Source organism: Anas platyrhynchos, chromosome 10 (genome assembly GCF_047663525.1).
Source record: "Anas platyrhynchos isolate ZD024472 breed Pekin duck chromosome 10, IASCAAS_PekinDuck_T2T, whole genome shotgun sequence".
Taxonomy (NCBI): Eukaryota; Metazoa; Chordata; class Aves; order Anseriformes; family Anatidae; genus Anas; species Anas platyrhynchos.
Window position 1 is genome coordinate 191,132 of NC_092596.1, and position 14,780 is coordinate 205,911.

Here is a 14,780-nt window from a genome sequence, read left to right on the forward strand (position 1 = left end):
TAAAGAAGCCTGCCTGAATAATTCCTGTGAATAACAGACTGTTCAGCTATTTCTTAACATAGAAACGGTGCTGACTGCTTCTTCAGAGTAACATAAGTTAGTGATGCTACTGAAATAGTTGTGGTTCAGACGTAGATCTGATTTCTCCTAAGCACGCTGAATTCACAGCTGTTGATCCTCCAGAGGAGGCTTTGCAATTGAACACCTGGAGAATAGGTAAATTTCCCGCTGTTGTTCTCCTCTCCTCTTGTTTTGTTTTGTTTTTTTTTTTTTTTTTTTTTTTTTTTCCTAGTAGCATAGGCTTAAGACTCTGAAGAAACGGGCTGCTTTTTTTCATTTCCAACACTGGCTGTTCCTTTTGAGCCCCGCCTTCTATTTTTGCAGTCACAAGATATGTGAATGTAAATTCCTGGGAGAGAGGTAGAAAACTCTGTTTCAACTGGTGTCTTTTTCGGCTATGTGGGGAGACCAAATAGGGTGGTTTTGAATCTTCTGGCTCTTATTCAGAGCAGCAGCATGTGGAGGGAGACAGATGCGTGTGCTTTTTTAGTGCAATGGCTTCAGAAGCAAGAGGGGAAAAAACACTTTCTCTGGGAGCTGGAGAAGGTGTCCTAATCGCAGGAGAGGTTTCTAAATGGCATATCTTTGCGAGTGTTCCTGTAGTCTGGAGGTTTTTGTTTGTTTGTTTGCCTTTGGAAGGTTTTACTGTTAATCTTCACGTCCTTCAGCAGAAGTGAGAAATGTGATTTTATTTTGTGCAGTGTCGCGGACCCTCCGAAATCTACTGGGAAGGATGAATACCTCGCACAGTACCAATGTGATGACAGTGGAGACAAGGAGAAACCAAGAAGATCAAAAGAACGTGACCTTATTTCAAAAGAAAACGTTTTGTACGGCAAAGAGTCTTCTGAGCCTGGTGAGAAATTGCGGCAAACTTCCTCTCTCAAGTGTGACACTGAATGTAGCTCTAAAAAGCTTTCCTCCTCAGCTATTGCAGAGAAATGCCAAGGTAGAAAGGACAAGACTAAAAACACTGAGAAAGAGCATTACCAAAGCAAGAGGGAACATGCTCCTAGTGAAGAGAAGGAGAGTCAAAAAGCAGGTCCTTCCAGCGGCCAGGTTCAAAAGGCGTCACGCTGGAGCTCCGAGTTCGGCAGCATTCCGAGACCGTTTTGGCGGTTGTGGAGACGGCCCTGGCTGAGGTGGCTGCTGCTGTTGCTGCTGTCCCCTCTGTCCTCGCTGTTGCCGCTGTTGCCGCTGTTCCCGGACCTTGGAGACCTCCGGCGGCTCCCTGTGACAGGCCCTGTGGCCCCGGGGAGCTGCCCGCCGCCTCGTCGGCCAGCCCGGCAGCAATCCTGCCAGCACAGAATAGCTCACTGCGTTTCAGGGTAAAGTGACGATTAATTTCTATTTCCTGGCCTGGGTGCTGCTTCCTTCTTTAAGGAAGCTTCAAGGTTAAAGGTTAAGCTCAGTTATGTCAGGGCCCAAGTCCGTTTTGTGAAGGGGCTCTTGTACGAAAGCTTAAGCTGGGATTGACTCTCTGCTAAGCGGAGGCCAAACGTGTACCTACTGAGAAGCAGGTCCTAAGTGATAACATTTTCTAAAGAGACTGCTAAACACATCTGAACAGTGCTGCTGCAGAACTCTGAATGGGGGGATAGCAACTGTCTTAACTGATCTGGAATCTTGAGTTTACTTTTCAGTGGACAAGAGGTGTGTCTCTCAAGGCAAACAAAGAGAGGAGTAACACCCGATACTCATGTCAACATAAATTTATGCTCAGAGCGTAGGTGTAGGAACAGCATCGGTATGTATATGGAACATCGGGAGAGGAAGCTCTGTCGGTATTTACAGTTTTTCTACTACCTTGTCAGAGAGACGTTATCTCCACATTAGAAATGGATGTATTTTGAAACAGTGGTGGTGGATCGGATTTCTTCTTTCTAGTGTTAATATTTGCTCTTGAATCGTACTTAATACCTGGTAACGCCTCAATCAGTTGTCAAAAATAAACTTAAAAATGTGTAAGGCTTATCTCGTTGGTCAGTATAAAGATCAAGGCTTTTTTCCTTTTTCCTTTTTCCTTTACCTTTTCCTTTCTTCCCCAGTGTTGTTTTTCTTTTCTCCTTCTCACTACAGTCTTAATTTTGTTTCTTGTCCCTTAAGTGTGTTTTCAGTGTGTTGCTGAAACATTTTCTCTTTCAATCCGAAAAAAGGAGCTGTCACTGGTGAAGATCGGAGCTTATCTGAAAATCCCTGAGCCCAGGAGCTGTCACCTTAGTCTTCCAGTCGGACAAGGACGACTTCATTTCTCGTGTAAATGCATTTTTCAGGTTTGCGTATTGTTTTTTCAGGAATGGAAAGTGTGTATAAAATGGATTTAAAATCAATCTTAAATGTAAAATGTCAAGGGAAAAAAGTTCTAGTTACAACCTCTGCACATAATTTGCCAGCTGTGGGACTAGGAGTTTTCTTATTTACTGTGTTTTGTTTAACGTGTCTGAAGTTTAATGGATAGCAATCAAGGCGTGCTAGAAATCTGAAAGCACTTTATGCTTTGTTCTCTCAGTCATTTTGGTATAACAAACTAGCTTATGTTTTAAACGCTCCATTAGGTTAGTGGTTTCCCTATAGGTAACAAGTCCCTGTGTGCTACAGTAAGACAGTAACAAAACATGAAGTATAGAAGTTCATCCTGTCATGGATGCTTCTGCCTACGGACACACAATTATGCTTATTTAAAGCGGTATCACCTTGAAACCTAATCAGCATTTTAAAAAGGACTTTGTAGCAGTTATTGGCTTTTGTCCTGGAGGGCTGAGGTTTGTTTTGTTTTGTTTTACATTCAGCATTTCCATTTCTAGCTTACATTGCCCTGTTGTTTTGCATGAGGAAAACGTGCAACTTTACAAAGCAGAACGGAAAGAGCTGCTTTTTAGTCTAACGTTTCAGTTTTTTGTAGGAGTTTTAAATGTGGTAGGAGTAAAACACCAGAAGTACTGCTGCCAAAGTTATATTCAAACTCGTATTTCGTGGAGAAGCAGAAGAAGCCCAGGGAGAAATAAATTTGCAAACGTGCTCTTCATGCTCTCCTTTCCCAAGATTTCTCTGAGATATAGCCCATCCTCTGTGGGTTTTGAGGTATATGGTTCCCAGGAGTGAGAAGGAGGGCCAAACATCTCTCTTCTTGGATCTCAACATGCCAGGGCTTTAGTGTACTGCCACTTACGGCTCCGCTTTTTCACCTGGAAAAAGCGACCACATGATGTAGACTGAGGAGCCCTCACAAATTAACTTGCTATCACAAAGTGACGCCCAGAAAAGGTGTATTTAAAAGCTAGGCTCATTATAGAATAACAACAAACCCCTCATGATTGGTGCAGTAGACAGTGAGGTAGAGGGCGATCCCTGGAAAGACAGAAGAAAAGGAGCAGTGAGTTCTGGGTACCTTTGTGCACACGAAACAGAAAAACACAGGCAGTGAAGTAATAGTGTTCCATTACTAACGCCAGCAATAGATAATTGCAACAATTACCTATTAGATCATAGGTAATAATTAACAGATAATTGTGCAACTCTGGAAATCAATAAATAACTGATTCCCCTCAGAGAATGTCTTCTACATTTTTATATTAAAAAGACTCCAGAGTTGTAATGGATTAAAATCCTACGGAAGTGAAAGAAATGGCATCAGCCACTAGTTCTGCAGAAGCTAAAAGTAATACCGATAGAGTTTAGATGGAAATTTTCACTTTGTGTGTTTAGTTTGGGGATTCTTTTTAAATCATTCATACCAGCGATTTAGTTCTTAAGGCTGTTTCTTTGAGATTAAGTGACAGGACTTCTGCTACTCTTTTCTTCTTGGAATGCTTCTTGATATTCTTACGTCAACCAGAACTTCTGTCTCTGTCGCAGATGTCAACAATGACCGTAGTTAAGAAGCCCAAATCTTCAAAGTCTAAAAAGCCCTCTTCAAGGCGGTCTGGCAAATCCAAGAAACCAAGTACTAAAATACTGATGTCACGCACCGCAAACTGGGGCCAGATACCGCCTGCAGAAGATTCAAGCCAAGTCTCTGTGGCCCAAGGACGTGGAGGTGCTATTTACTGTAGATCATCTGAAAAATCTAAGGCTTTTGCCCCAAGAGATCTAAGTAAGTGTGAGCTTTATCCTGACTCCATTTTCTTCAAAGCAAAAGTAGAAAATGCAGTTCTTACTTGTTGCACTGATAGAGAAGGGGACTAGTGTGAACAAAGACTTCAAAAGCGAATCCCCTAAGGCAACTGAAGTGACTGATGTTACAGAAATTAATTTTGATATATTTACAGTCAACAGAGAAATATGGGGAGCTTTTTGTAATGCACAGATTCATCCATGTCTTTTCCGTTTTGCAAAGAAAAGTGTTTGATTGTTGCTATTCACAGCTTCCATTTTTCACACGTTTTTTGAATGATAACATTGCTCAGGAAAAGATCTGGTATCTGTAGGGGTACCGTCATTCCTAGTTACTAGTTTTTACCTTTTTTCCGTATAATTTCAAGTCTAAGCTTGTGGTTTAAGTTATAATAAGGAAAAAAACAGTAGTTGAGTTAATCAGGTTAAAGATTATAGATGGAGAGGAACTTGGCATTAGGTACTACAAACAGAATGGCAGTTAGCCTTGCCTTAGAAAAATTAAAATGGTTGACGAAAGCTGTTTTTTGTTTTTTTTTTTTTTTCCCCAAAACATTGTGTTGACCAGCCAATTTGAATTTGGCGGTATTAAAGCTGTCTGCAATAATTTTCTTCTGGCTTGGATTGTAGCTAGCTCCTCTAGGTGCTCCTGCAGAATAGTATTTTTTTAAATACCTTCCTTAGAAACAAACAAACAAAATCTCTTTTTAAATTTAACTTTCTTGCAGTCGTTAATGATGGAATTGCTCCACCACAGAGCATTCTTTTTCCACCTGAGAAGATTTGTATGGATTGGCGAGAAACACAAAGTGTTGGAGTTGGCCTGTACAATCTTGGCAACACATGTTTTCTTAATGCTACTCTACAGTGTTTGACCTACACACCCCCACTTGCCAATTACATGCTTTCTCTCGAGCACGGCCAGTCATGTGAGTACTTTCTAAGAGTATTTCAAATCTGTTGGACAGCTCTGAAGGTGAAAGAACAGCAGTGATTCTGAGACAAGCTTATTTGCCTGATTTTACCTGTAGAAGCTGGCTTTGAGCACTGTATTAGCAGTGGGCTCCGAATAGCATACGGAGTGCAATTAATGCACTGTTTGTTTAATGAATGAATTTATTTATTTATTTATTTATGTATTTATTAAAGGATCATTTATTGCTTCGTGGGAATAATGAAGTGCATTGGACAGTAATGCATTTAGTAGTAATTTTAGAGAGTAATACATTTTTCAGCCTGTGGAGTTCACATTCCTGTCAGCCTTTACAAATGTGACTTTGCAGTAGTCTTTTAGATTTCTCATCACAAAATGCATTTGAATACAGGCTTAGTGGATACTTTTATTCTGTAAAGTTGTGTGAAATGAAATGTTACAAGACTGTTGGGACATTGGCATCTTGGGAGAATAGAATGTAGCAAGGAGAGTGGATATCGTATCTATAGTTTAAATTTTACTTAGATGTTTGTTTGTAGTTATGGATATTTTGCTGGACTGGGATGCTTTCTTCTTTCACTCTTCAGGTCGTGAACAAGATTTTTGCATGATGTGCACAATGGAGACTCACATTAACCAGGCCCTGCGTTGCACTGTTGATGCCATCGAGCCTACGCATGTTATCAGTAATCTCAGTCGTAAGTGGCTTCAGATGTGTTTCTTTTCGATAGCTTGTAATCTTCAAATACTTATTTGATGTGTATAAGTGGTTTTAACACTAGAAAGAAGAGAGATTTTAGAAATACAAGAATGATTTCATTTTTAAATGAGGTGAATACTATCATCTTCTTCTTTAGGAATAGGACAACATTTCCGTTTTGGCAGTCAAGAAGACGCACACGAGTTCTTGCGCTATACTGTTGATGCTATGCAGGAAGCGTGCTTGAATGGAAGCACTGAGTAAGCATAAACAAGTTCACTTTCATACATTCTCTAGCCCCTTCTAGTCCTTTATTTACTATCAAAAATGATCTCTAGCACCTTTTAGTGCCTTATTTACTATCAGCAACGAAAGTCTACATCATCCTTAGTTTTCATAAAACTCTTTGAAGAGTTAACTCTGCGCCTTAAATCTTCTGAGGTCTGATTATAATTTATTTCCAGATTGGACAGATCTTCTCAAGCTACCACCATCATTCATCAAATATTTGGAGGATTTCTAAGATCGAGAGGTACTTTAAAAAATATTCCTGTCCTTAGAACTGATCTGTGTCTTTTGTCGGTAGTAAAGCAGTCTGTAGTTTGTCTAAAGTAGTATCTGGCAACAACTTGAATTTGGACAGTTAGTCTCCTTCACATAAGGTTAAGCATTTATATTTTGCTTCCAGTGAAGTGCTTGAATTGCAAAGCAGTTTCGGATACGTATGAGGCATTTCTTGATATCACTTTGGATATAAAGGTAAGATGTTTTCTAAATATAATTCATGATGTTTAAGTACATGCCTAACTTTCTAAATTAAACTTGTTTACCTTAAAAAACCAAACCACATATAATGTTAAAACGTAAGAGCTTGGTGGTGCTAAGGAAGTGGATTGGACTTTGTCCTTCTGTGGAACCCATGTAAATAGTCTCCACATTTGCATTGGGTTTAAGGGGAAAGAATTCTCTTTCTGCAAAAATTATAATGCTGTCATACTTCTCTGTTGTTCTACCCCAATGTACATCTAATTGTTAGACTGATGAATTTGTCCCCGGTATTGATGACAAAGCACACTATAGGTGCTGTCTAGGCTACTGGAAAAGTATTTGTTCCGAAGTCAAATGACTTCCAGGTGAGGTCAATGCTGAGCATGCTCTTTCTGCCTCCTTCTTCACAGTGCTCATAGTAGATCGCTGGAGTATGTTAGTAAGATTCTCTTACAAACTACTAGTACGTCTCTGGAATTTTGAATTTACGGTGACTTTACGCTCTTCTTTCTCGCTCCTCTAGGCGGTTTCATCTGTTACCAGAGCTCTGGAACTCTTTGTGAAACCTGAAGAGCTGGGTGGAGAGAATTGCTATAAATGTAGCGAGTAAGATTTTGACGAATTAGGTCTTAATCCTAGATGTCAGTTTTATATGTTGCATGACTCTGTTGGACTACCTCTAAACTTTGGATCTACTTACGAGTTTTGTGGAAGTTTATAAAACACTTGGATTTTTGTTTCTTTGGAGGGGGGAAGTCTTGTTCAGAGGCATTCCCTATGGGTTTGCAATTCTCTGGCTCGTATTTTGCCATCAGAATTCAAAAAGAGATACTTTTGTTCTTTCTATTTATTAGCTCTCGACAGTACTTTTCTTGATGTAAACTGCCCAGTTTCCGTTGTTCTCTGGGCTAGTGGCTAATTTTCACTGCTTACACTGTAGGTCCTACCTTGGAGCGGGCAATGTATCAAACTGAACTATTGTGTTTCAAAGGATGGCAGACAGTTTCAGTGTCTTTCCAGACAAGCTCAGTACATGAAGACTTCCTACTGTTAAATGTCTCCCTCCTGTAGAATGACCATGTGCTTCTGTTGTATTTTTGATGTTGATAGACGACCTATGTTGGAGATTATTTGCAATTTCTAGTCCTGGGGACCAAGGCTCTCTCGTTCCACTTTCATTATTTGTATTTCCCTTGAAAGCTGAAAGAATGTATCCAGGATTGGAGTTCAAATAGCCACTTTTGTAGACCAAGAAATGGTACCTTGCCATCCAACCTGGTAATACCCTTTCGTGAGAGATTCCTGTTCCTGCTATGCCCGGGGTTTTGGGAGAATTTACCTTCTTCACTGTATTAACAAACCTGACACGCAGTGCATGGGTTTATGAAAAGAAAAAAGACCAACCTATTATGCAAGTAAATGTCATTCAAATAGCATAGGCATGCGTGAGACATTAAAACGAGTTTGTTTTGGGGGCGAAAAAAGAAGATGCCTTCAAACACTTATCTCTGCTTGTTTTTAAGGTGTAATAAGATGGTTCCTGCATCCAAGAGATTTACCATACACCGTTCTTCCAAGGTTCTCACAATATCACTGAAAAGATTTGCAGATTTCACAGGTGGAAAGATCAACAAGGTATATTTACCACTGTAATGCAACTATATCATTGTGTAATGGGACATCCCCCAAAGCTGAAAGTTGTTTATATTTTCAGACAGTAATTGTAGACTAACGACTATGGCTTATTCTTTCTCTTAATATCAATAAAGTTCCCGCTTGACAAGAAGCATATGCTTTCCTCTGAGAAGGCTGATTCATCAGGAAACAGTTCTCTGCAACTTCTAGTCTTAAACATTGTTTATGGGAAGACTTATTTGTAGTGAATCAAGAAATATCTTCTAGAAATATATTCTAGAAATAAATTCTAGTCTGTGTTTTTTGGAAGTGTTTTTCTCTGGCTAGTCCACGAAGTACTCTGGGATAATTTTCTATCTTCTTGGTCTCTCTTTAGGTGGTGAAATATCCGGAGTATTTGGACCTGAGAGCCTACATGTCACAGTCAATGGGAGAACCACTGCTCTATGCCTTATACGCGGTGCTGGTACATCACGGTGTCAGCTGTCACTCAGGACACTATATATGCTATGTAAAGGTAGAAGTCAACAGCATTTCTAACAGGGTAAAGGTTGTGCTGGCAAACCAGTGAAAGCGTGACTAGCAGCTACTGTTTCTAGGGAAAAAGATTTCATTATATTTTTATTTGACACGTGTGTATTTTGTTCCTATCCGTGATTTCATTTGGAACACGTGCAATTCACCTAAAGAAATGGTTGTCTTTATTTGCAGGCTGGTAATGGACTTTGGTATCAGATGAATGATGCTAAAGTAGTCCGTACTGACATTAAGAGAGTTCTTGGTCAGCAAGCTTACATACTTTTTTATATCAGGTAATAACAAATCTTAACATGTGTTCAGAAGAGATTTACTTTCCTGTTATTGATATTTTTCTGTTTTGCAAGTGTTTTTCTTGCTATCCCAGGGAAAGATTATTATTTGTCTAATTCAGTTCTGTCTAACCTGAAATTCTCTGTGTCATTTATTATCTTTTGTTGCTTGGCCTGAAACTGCAGCACTTGTGTAAATTGCTATCTATGTGTTACCTGTAGCTGGCTAATTTAGAGAAGGAGAGGAATGAAGGTCATCTGTCGTGTAAGAATGAATTATTGTTCTGAAAGTGATAGTCTTAGTAGGAAGACTGTTCTCTCCTTTTCAGTTTGTAGTCTTGGCGAAGCCTTCTGTAGAGAAGGCTTCCATATCGTATGAACTGTTCCTCTAAAATTATAGGATGGGATTTAATCCAAGAGTAGGCTGAAAGAAAAACTAAACTCCGATCACTGCTCTTTTCTGAAGGCGCTATGATTTGACACTTGGAGAACGTGCGTTTTACTTGCCAGCACCATCTTATCCCTGTTCATTCCCTCCTGGTCAGCAGGGGGCTAATAGTAAGCAGGCTGGATTTATGGGACCACGACTTCTTCCTCATATGATTAAGGTAATTCAGGGAAGTGGGAGGGCAGGTAACGGCACCAAACTGCTAGTGGGTTTGGGGTTTGGTGTGGGGTTTTTTGTTTGGTTTTCAGCATCTTAGTTTTGTTTTCCTTCCCATGCTGCAGCTTTCTTCACAGCCTTCATGCTACAGCCAGAGTCATTCAAACAGTGGTTACTGCTAAATTGTGCAGCCATGCGACTCCATTACTTAATACCTCCAAGACAGCTTTCTAAAGCACAGAGAGCTACGCTCTTTGACAATTTAAGCAGAGTGTACTAATCCTCGAATCATTTAAAAGAGGACTTGTTTTTCCTATCGTCGTCACTTTAGCTAAGACAGGGAAAACTAAGTGTCTTATTCCTGAGCACCAGAACAATTACTTCAGGCTTTTCAGGGTATGTTTAAAGGGGAAAATAAATATATTTGGGAATAGCAGCAGGTAATGTTAAGTTGTTTGGCTGGTTTTCAAAGATGATGTTAATTTGATTCCAATCGGCTGTAAACCAAAAGCAGGAATTGAATACGCTTATTGGACTTGCATTTATCTTTAAAGGGCAGTGTGTTTTTCTTTGTAGGTGTTAAGACCATTTGTAGAAATACTCAGTAGGAGAGTTTTGTGTTTCAAAATGTTAAATGCAGTGTTTGCGTTAATCCATCTTGCCATTTCTTCTTTTTAAATACAGAATTCAAGCCGTTTAAATGGAAATGGATCCATAAAAGAGGACGCAAAGACCACTGGTGTCACCCTAAAAAGGCCATCTTCAGCACCACCGATGGCCTGTGTTCAAAACCAGACAATTACCAGGCCTTCAATTACTGATCCGTCAAGAAAACAGAAGATCACCTCCAGTATTCACAATAAATTGCCTGCTCGTCGGACTGTGTCACAGCCTGACTGTCTTAGCAGTGCTGCGGAGGACGAAGATCTCTACCAGGCTGTTCCTTCATCCACAATTACAAATTCGGTAATGCAAATGAAGCAAATGCAAACAAGCAAAAAAGTTTCTGATGAGATTTTTGTGGAGCCAACAGTGAATGAAAATCCTAAACTCAGCTCTGATAACACAGTCCCTTACGGTGCAGAATCTTCAGGAAAATCTGAGGAGGAGTCAAAGGGCTTATTTAAAAGGAATTGCAATGCAATGTCCTCTAATGGAATTTTGGTTGGAAAGGTAGTCCGTACATTGCAGCATTCCGGTTCTTCCTGTCAGAATGCTGACGAAGGAAGATCCCAGCATGAGCTGCCAAAAACCGATTCACTAAATGGTGCTATTAGGTTAGTTAATGAATCGAAAGAAAACGGACTGAAACTTGATGATTCCACTTGCCGAGTTGAACCTGTTAAACCTTCTGAGATGTTCTTTTCTAAAACAAATGGATTGCTTGAAACATAGATTTGCTCCATCGAGAATTTCTCACCTATGATGTATTCGGGAGTGTTTATTGTGTTCCTAATTCAGGTGAAATACTGAGAAAACACAGCACAAATGTGATTGTAAGACTTTGTGGTATTATCCCATTAGAATTTGCAGACCTGAGCTTACATTACAACTTGTCAACTTAAGCTCAGCTGAGATAAAAATTCCTAAGTTTCATAAAGTAGATTTTGGGAGGTGAGTTGGGGTTATCTTTGAAGTGTAGATAATGCATACAACTCAAAACGGTCTTGCTTACCATTTAATGGAGAAATTCTGACAAGACTAGTCCTCAGTACTACTACAAATAGTATTTTTTTGTCTGCTGACTTGTGCGTTTTGATTGCAGATGCCTGGAGCTATGCCTTCAGTCAATCGAGAAATCATCACGGAGTCCCTCACAGCCAGCCAGCTGAACAGCTTGTCAGAGGAAACGAGGTAAAATGAGCACAGTCTGATTAAGACAAGACCTTATGGAAGTTCGTTACGGTTTTATCTGTCTACTAATAGTATTTAATGGAAGGATTTAAATTAGTACAATTCCATGCTGTATGTCCAGCGTTACGAACAGAACTAATGATCAGCACTGAGCATATCACTCTGATGCAGGTTGGTGCCTCAAGGAGAACTTGTGTTCCTTCATAGAATGTTTTTCCATTTTTCTCCACTGTCTGGAGAAACACTGGCTGTTCCCCGCTCGCCCCTATGCCTTTTTTCTCAGAGCAGCAGGTGGAAGGAGACGGATGCATTTGCTTTTTTAGTGCAATGGCTTCAGAAGCAAGAGGGGAGAAAGCACTTTCTCTGGGAGCTGGAGAAGGTGTCCTAATCACAGGAGAGGTTTCTAAATGGCATATCTCTGCGACTGTTCCTGTAGTCTGGAGGTTTTTGTTTGTTTGTTTGCCTTTGGAAGGTTTTACTGTTAATCTTCACGTCCTTCAGCAGAAGTGAGAAATGTGATTTTATTTTGTGCAGTGTCGCGGACCCTCCGAAATCTACTGGGAAGGATGAATACCTCGCACAGTACCAATGTGATGACGGTGGAGACAAGGAGAAACCAAGAAGATCAAAAGAACGTGACCTCATTTCAAAAGAAAACGTTTTGTACGGCAAAGAGTCTTCTGAGCCTGGTGAGAAATTGCGGCAAACTTCCTCTCTCAAGTGTGACACTGAATGTAGCTCTAAAAAGCTTTCCTCCTCAGCTATTGCAGAGAGATGCCAAGGTAGAAAGGACAAGACTAAAAACACTGAGAAAGAGCATTACCAAAGCAAGAGGGAACATGCTCCTAGTGAAGAGAAGGAGAGTCAAAAAGCAGGTCCTTCCAGCAAGAGGAGGTGTTCTCAGAGCGTGGAAGTTGTTGAGCAAAAGCGTCACAAGCAGGAGCACTGGGAGGGAAGCAGGTGCAGATCTTTCCCTGGTGAAAGAAACAGCCCTGAGAATGGCAGAAGAGCAGTCAAATATTCAAAGTACAGATCTGGCAGCGGAGGAAGATCAGAACAAGGTAGCAATAGATATTACCGATCCAAAGGGGAAAGAAGTTGGAGCAGAGAAAGATACTATCGAGATGAAGCACGGAGGTGGGAAAGTTGTAGCTATTACAATGATTACTATTCACCTCATGCGACAGGAGACAGTAGAGAGAGAAAGTTCTCTCACGGCGATGCAGCCTTTGACAAATGGACTGCAACTTACTACGGCAGGTCACATAAGCATTATCATTACAAAAGTGGATGGCCTCACGGTTCCCTCTTGAGAGATGAAGATGGACGTCGCTTTAGCACACCCCGAGCAGACTTGCATCGTTGCTCGGTATCTCAGCAACATTCTGGAAGACATTCTCGTGAAAGACATGCGCTTCCACCTGTGTCAGCTCATTTGGAGAACTGTCGCCAGAAAAATGAAACAGAAGGAAACAGAAAAAGAAAATCTACCCGTGCAGAAGGTAGTGAAAGTGAAATAGAAAGGAAAGACAGAAAGATAGAAAAGGAGCTTTTAGGTGGTGAAAAAAATGCAAAAATATCACAAGTTCTAGAAGAAAAAGAAGTCTAAGGATAAACATGGAGAGAAGGATTCCAAGTAAGCAAGGATTCCAGCATACTCCGCATTTTTTATCCTAATTCTTTTCTGGGTGCTTCTCATGTATTCCTTCTTTTTTTTTTTTTCTCCTTTCTTTTTTCTTCTCTTTTTTTCTTCTTCTTTTTTTTTTTTTTTTTTTTTTCTGGTATTTTCTAAGTTACTTAGATAGCATCAGCTGGCTGGGGATCATGTTGTTAGGTTGATCAGTGAAGATAGGAAAGCTATTGCTGAATTGTTTCAGAGCACTAGCTTTGGACCACATAGTTGGAAACACATCCGTACACCATTCTGGATTAGGTTAAAAGTTTTTTTCTGCTTGCACGTATTCCAGAGCTAGCCATTGTTAATGATCTGTGTACAAACCAGGACCTATGGTCCTCCAATCTGAGGGCTTAAGTTTGCTACATCTAAAGTAAGTGGCGTGTGCACAAAGCACCACAAAATAGCTGACATGCTGCAAATCATCACCTGTGGTAAAATAAATAAAGTTTCATATAGGCAACAAGTGCCACATCTTTTTTTCTCTTTTAAACTTGCATGTTTCTTTCAGACTTCACGATTTGTGTTTCTGTGTGCTCCACTTTGACAATGCCAATCGCAAGCGTAAAACAAGAAGAAAAAGGAGAAGAAAAAGAAGAAAAAAGAGAAACAGCAGGAAAGTGAAAGGCTCCTTGGAACACTTAGATCCTCATTTCCAGAAGATAACGCGGGAGAAGAAGGAAGAATCCCATCCTCCAGATGGCTCTTCATGTGAGCAATGCAGAAGTGAGAGCAGTAAACAACCTTACAAGGAAGGGAAGCCTTCCAGCGCAGGCGAAAGCAAGAAATACAGCTCCGTCTCATCCAACGAGTGTATTAAAGGTAAGCGGCCGCAGTGTGTTTGAGGAATTACTTTTCTATTAATGTAGAGATTATTTCCAACAGTCTTGAAGTGCTTGGTGACTTAACAGTCTGCTGGATATTAAAAAAAAAAGCTGATGGACTTTTTCTTTCCGTTTTTAAATGACCACTAGGAAAGAATGCCTGAAATAAAGAGGTGAAAGGCAAATAGTTTTCATTTGGTGTGATGATTAAGTGGCAAACAAGAGGAAGAGTTGCAAGATCCCTTCTTAAATTCAGTCCAGCCAAGTAGGAAAAGTAAACGTGGACAGCTGTATCTTGGCAAAGAAGATAGTAGGGAGCAAGGAGGTTTAGCAGTCAAGATGGAAGGTGATGCCATGAGGCTTACAGGCTAGTAATGTTCTAGTGAAACCCAGCCTTCCTAAAGAAGCCTGCCTGAATAATTCCTGTGAATAACAGACTCTGTTCAGCTATTTCCTAACATAGAAACGGTGCTGACTGCTTCTTCAGAGTAACATAAGTTAGTGATACTACTGAAATAGTTGTGGTTCAGACGTAGATCTGATTTCTCCTAAGCACGCTGAATTCACAGCTGTTGATCCTCCAGCGGAGGCTTTGCAATTGAACACCTGGAGAATAGGTAAATTTCCCGCTGTTGTTCTCCTCTCCTCTTGTTTTGTTTTGTTTTGTTTTCCTAGTAGAATAGCCTTAAGACTCTGAAGAAACAGGCTGCTTTTTTTCATTTCCAACACTGGCTGTTCCTCCTGAGCCCCGCCTTCTATTTTTGCAGTCACAAGATATGTGAATGTAAATTCTTGGGAGAGAGG

General features: G+C 40.3%; 1 protein-coding gene across 1 annotated transcript; it reads left to right on the forward strand.

The window, feature by feature from the left end:
* Nucleotides 1-963: 963 nt before the first annotated feature.
* On the forward strand, nucleotides 964-14,392 carry LOC140003346 (ubiquitin carboxyl-terminal hydrolase 42-like). Its single transcript, XM_072043093.1, is given in 18 exon segments — nucleotides 964-2,316; nucleotides 3,916-4,153; nucleotides 4,902-5,102; nucleotides 5,695-5,805; nucleotides 5,965-6,067; nucleotides 6,272-6,339; nucleotides 6,496-6,566; nucleotides 7,099-7,181; nucleotides 8,099-8,210; nucleotides 8,587-8,727; nucleotides 8,922-9,022; nucleotides 9,486-9,627; nucleotides 10,308-10,589; nucleotides 11,389-11,477; nucleotides 11,914-11,926; nucleotides 12,226-13,041; nucleotides 13,043-13,113; nucleotides 13,664-14,392. Coding segments are annotated over 17 exon segments (2,976 nt in total). The 5' UTR covers nucleotides 964-2,316; the 3' UTR covers nucleotides 13,998-14,392.
* The last annotated feature ends 388 nt before the right edge of the window (nucleotides 14,393-14,780 follow it).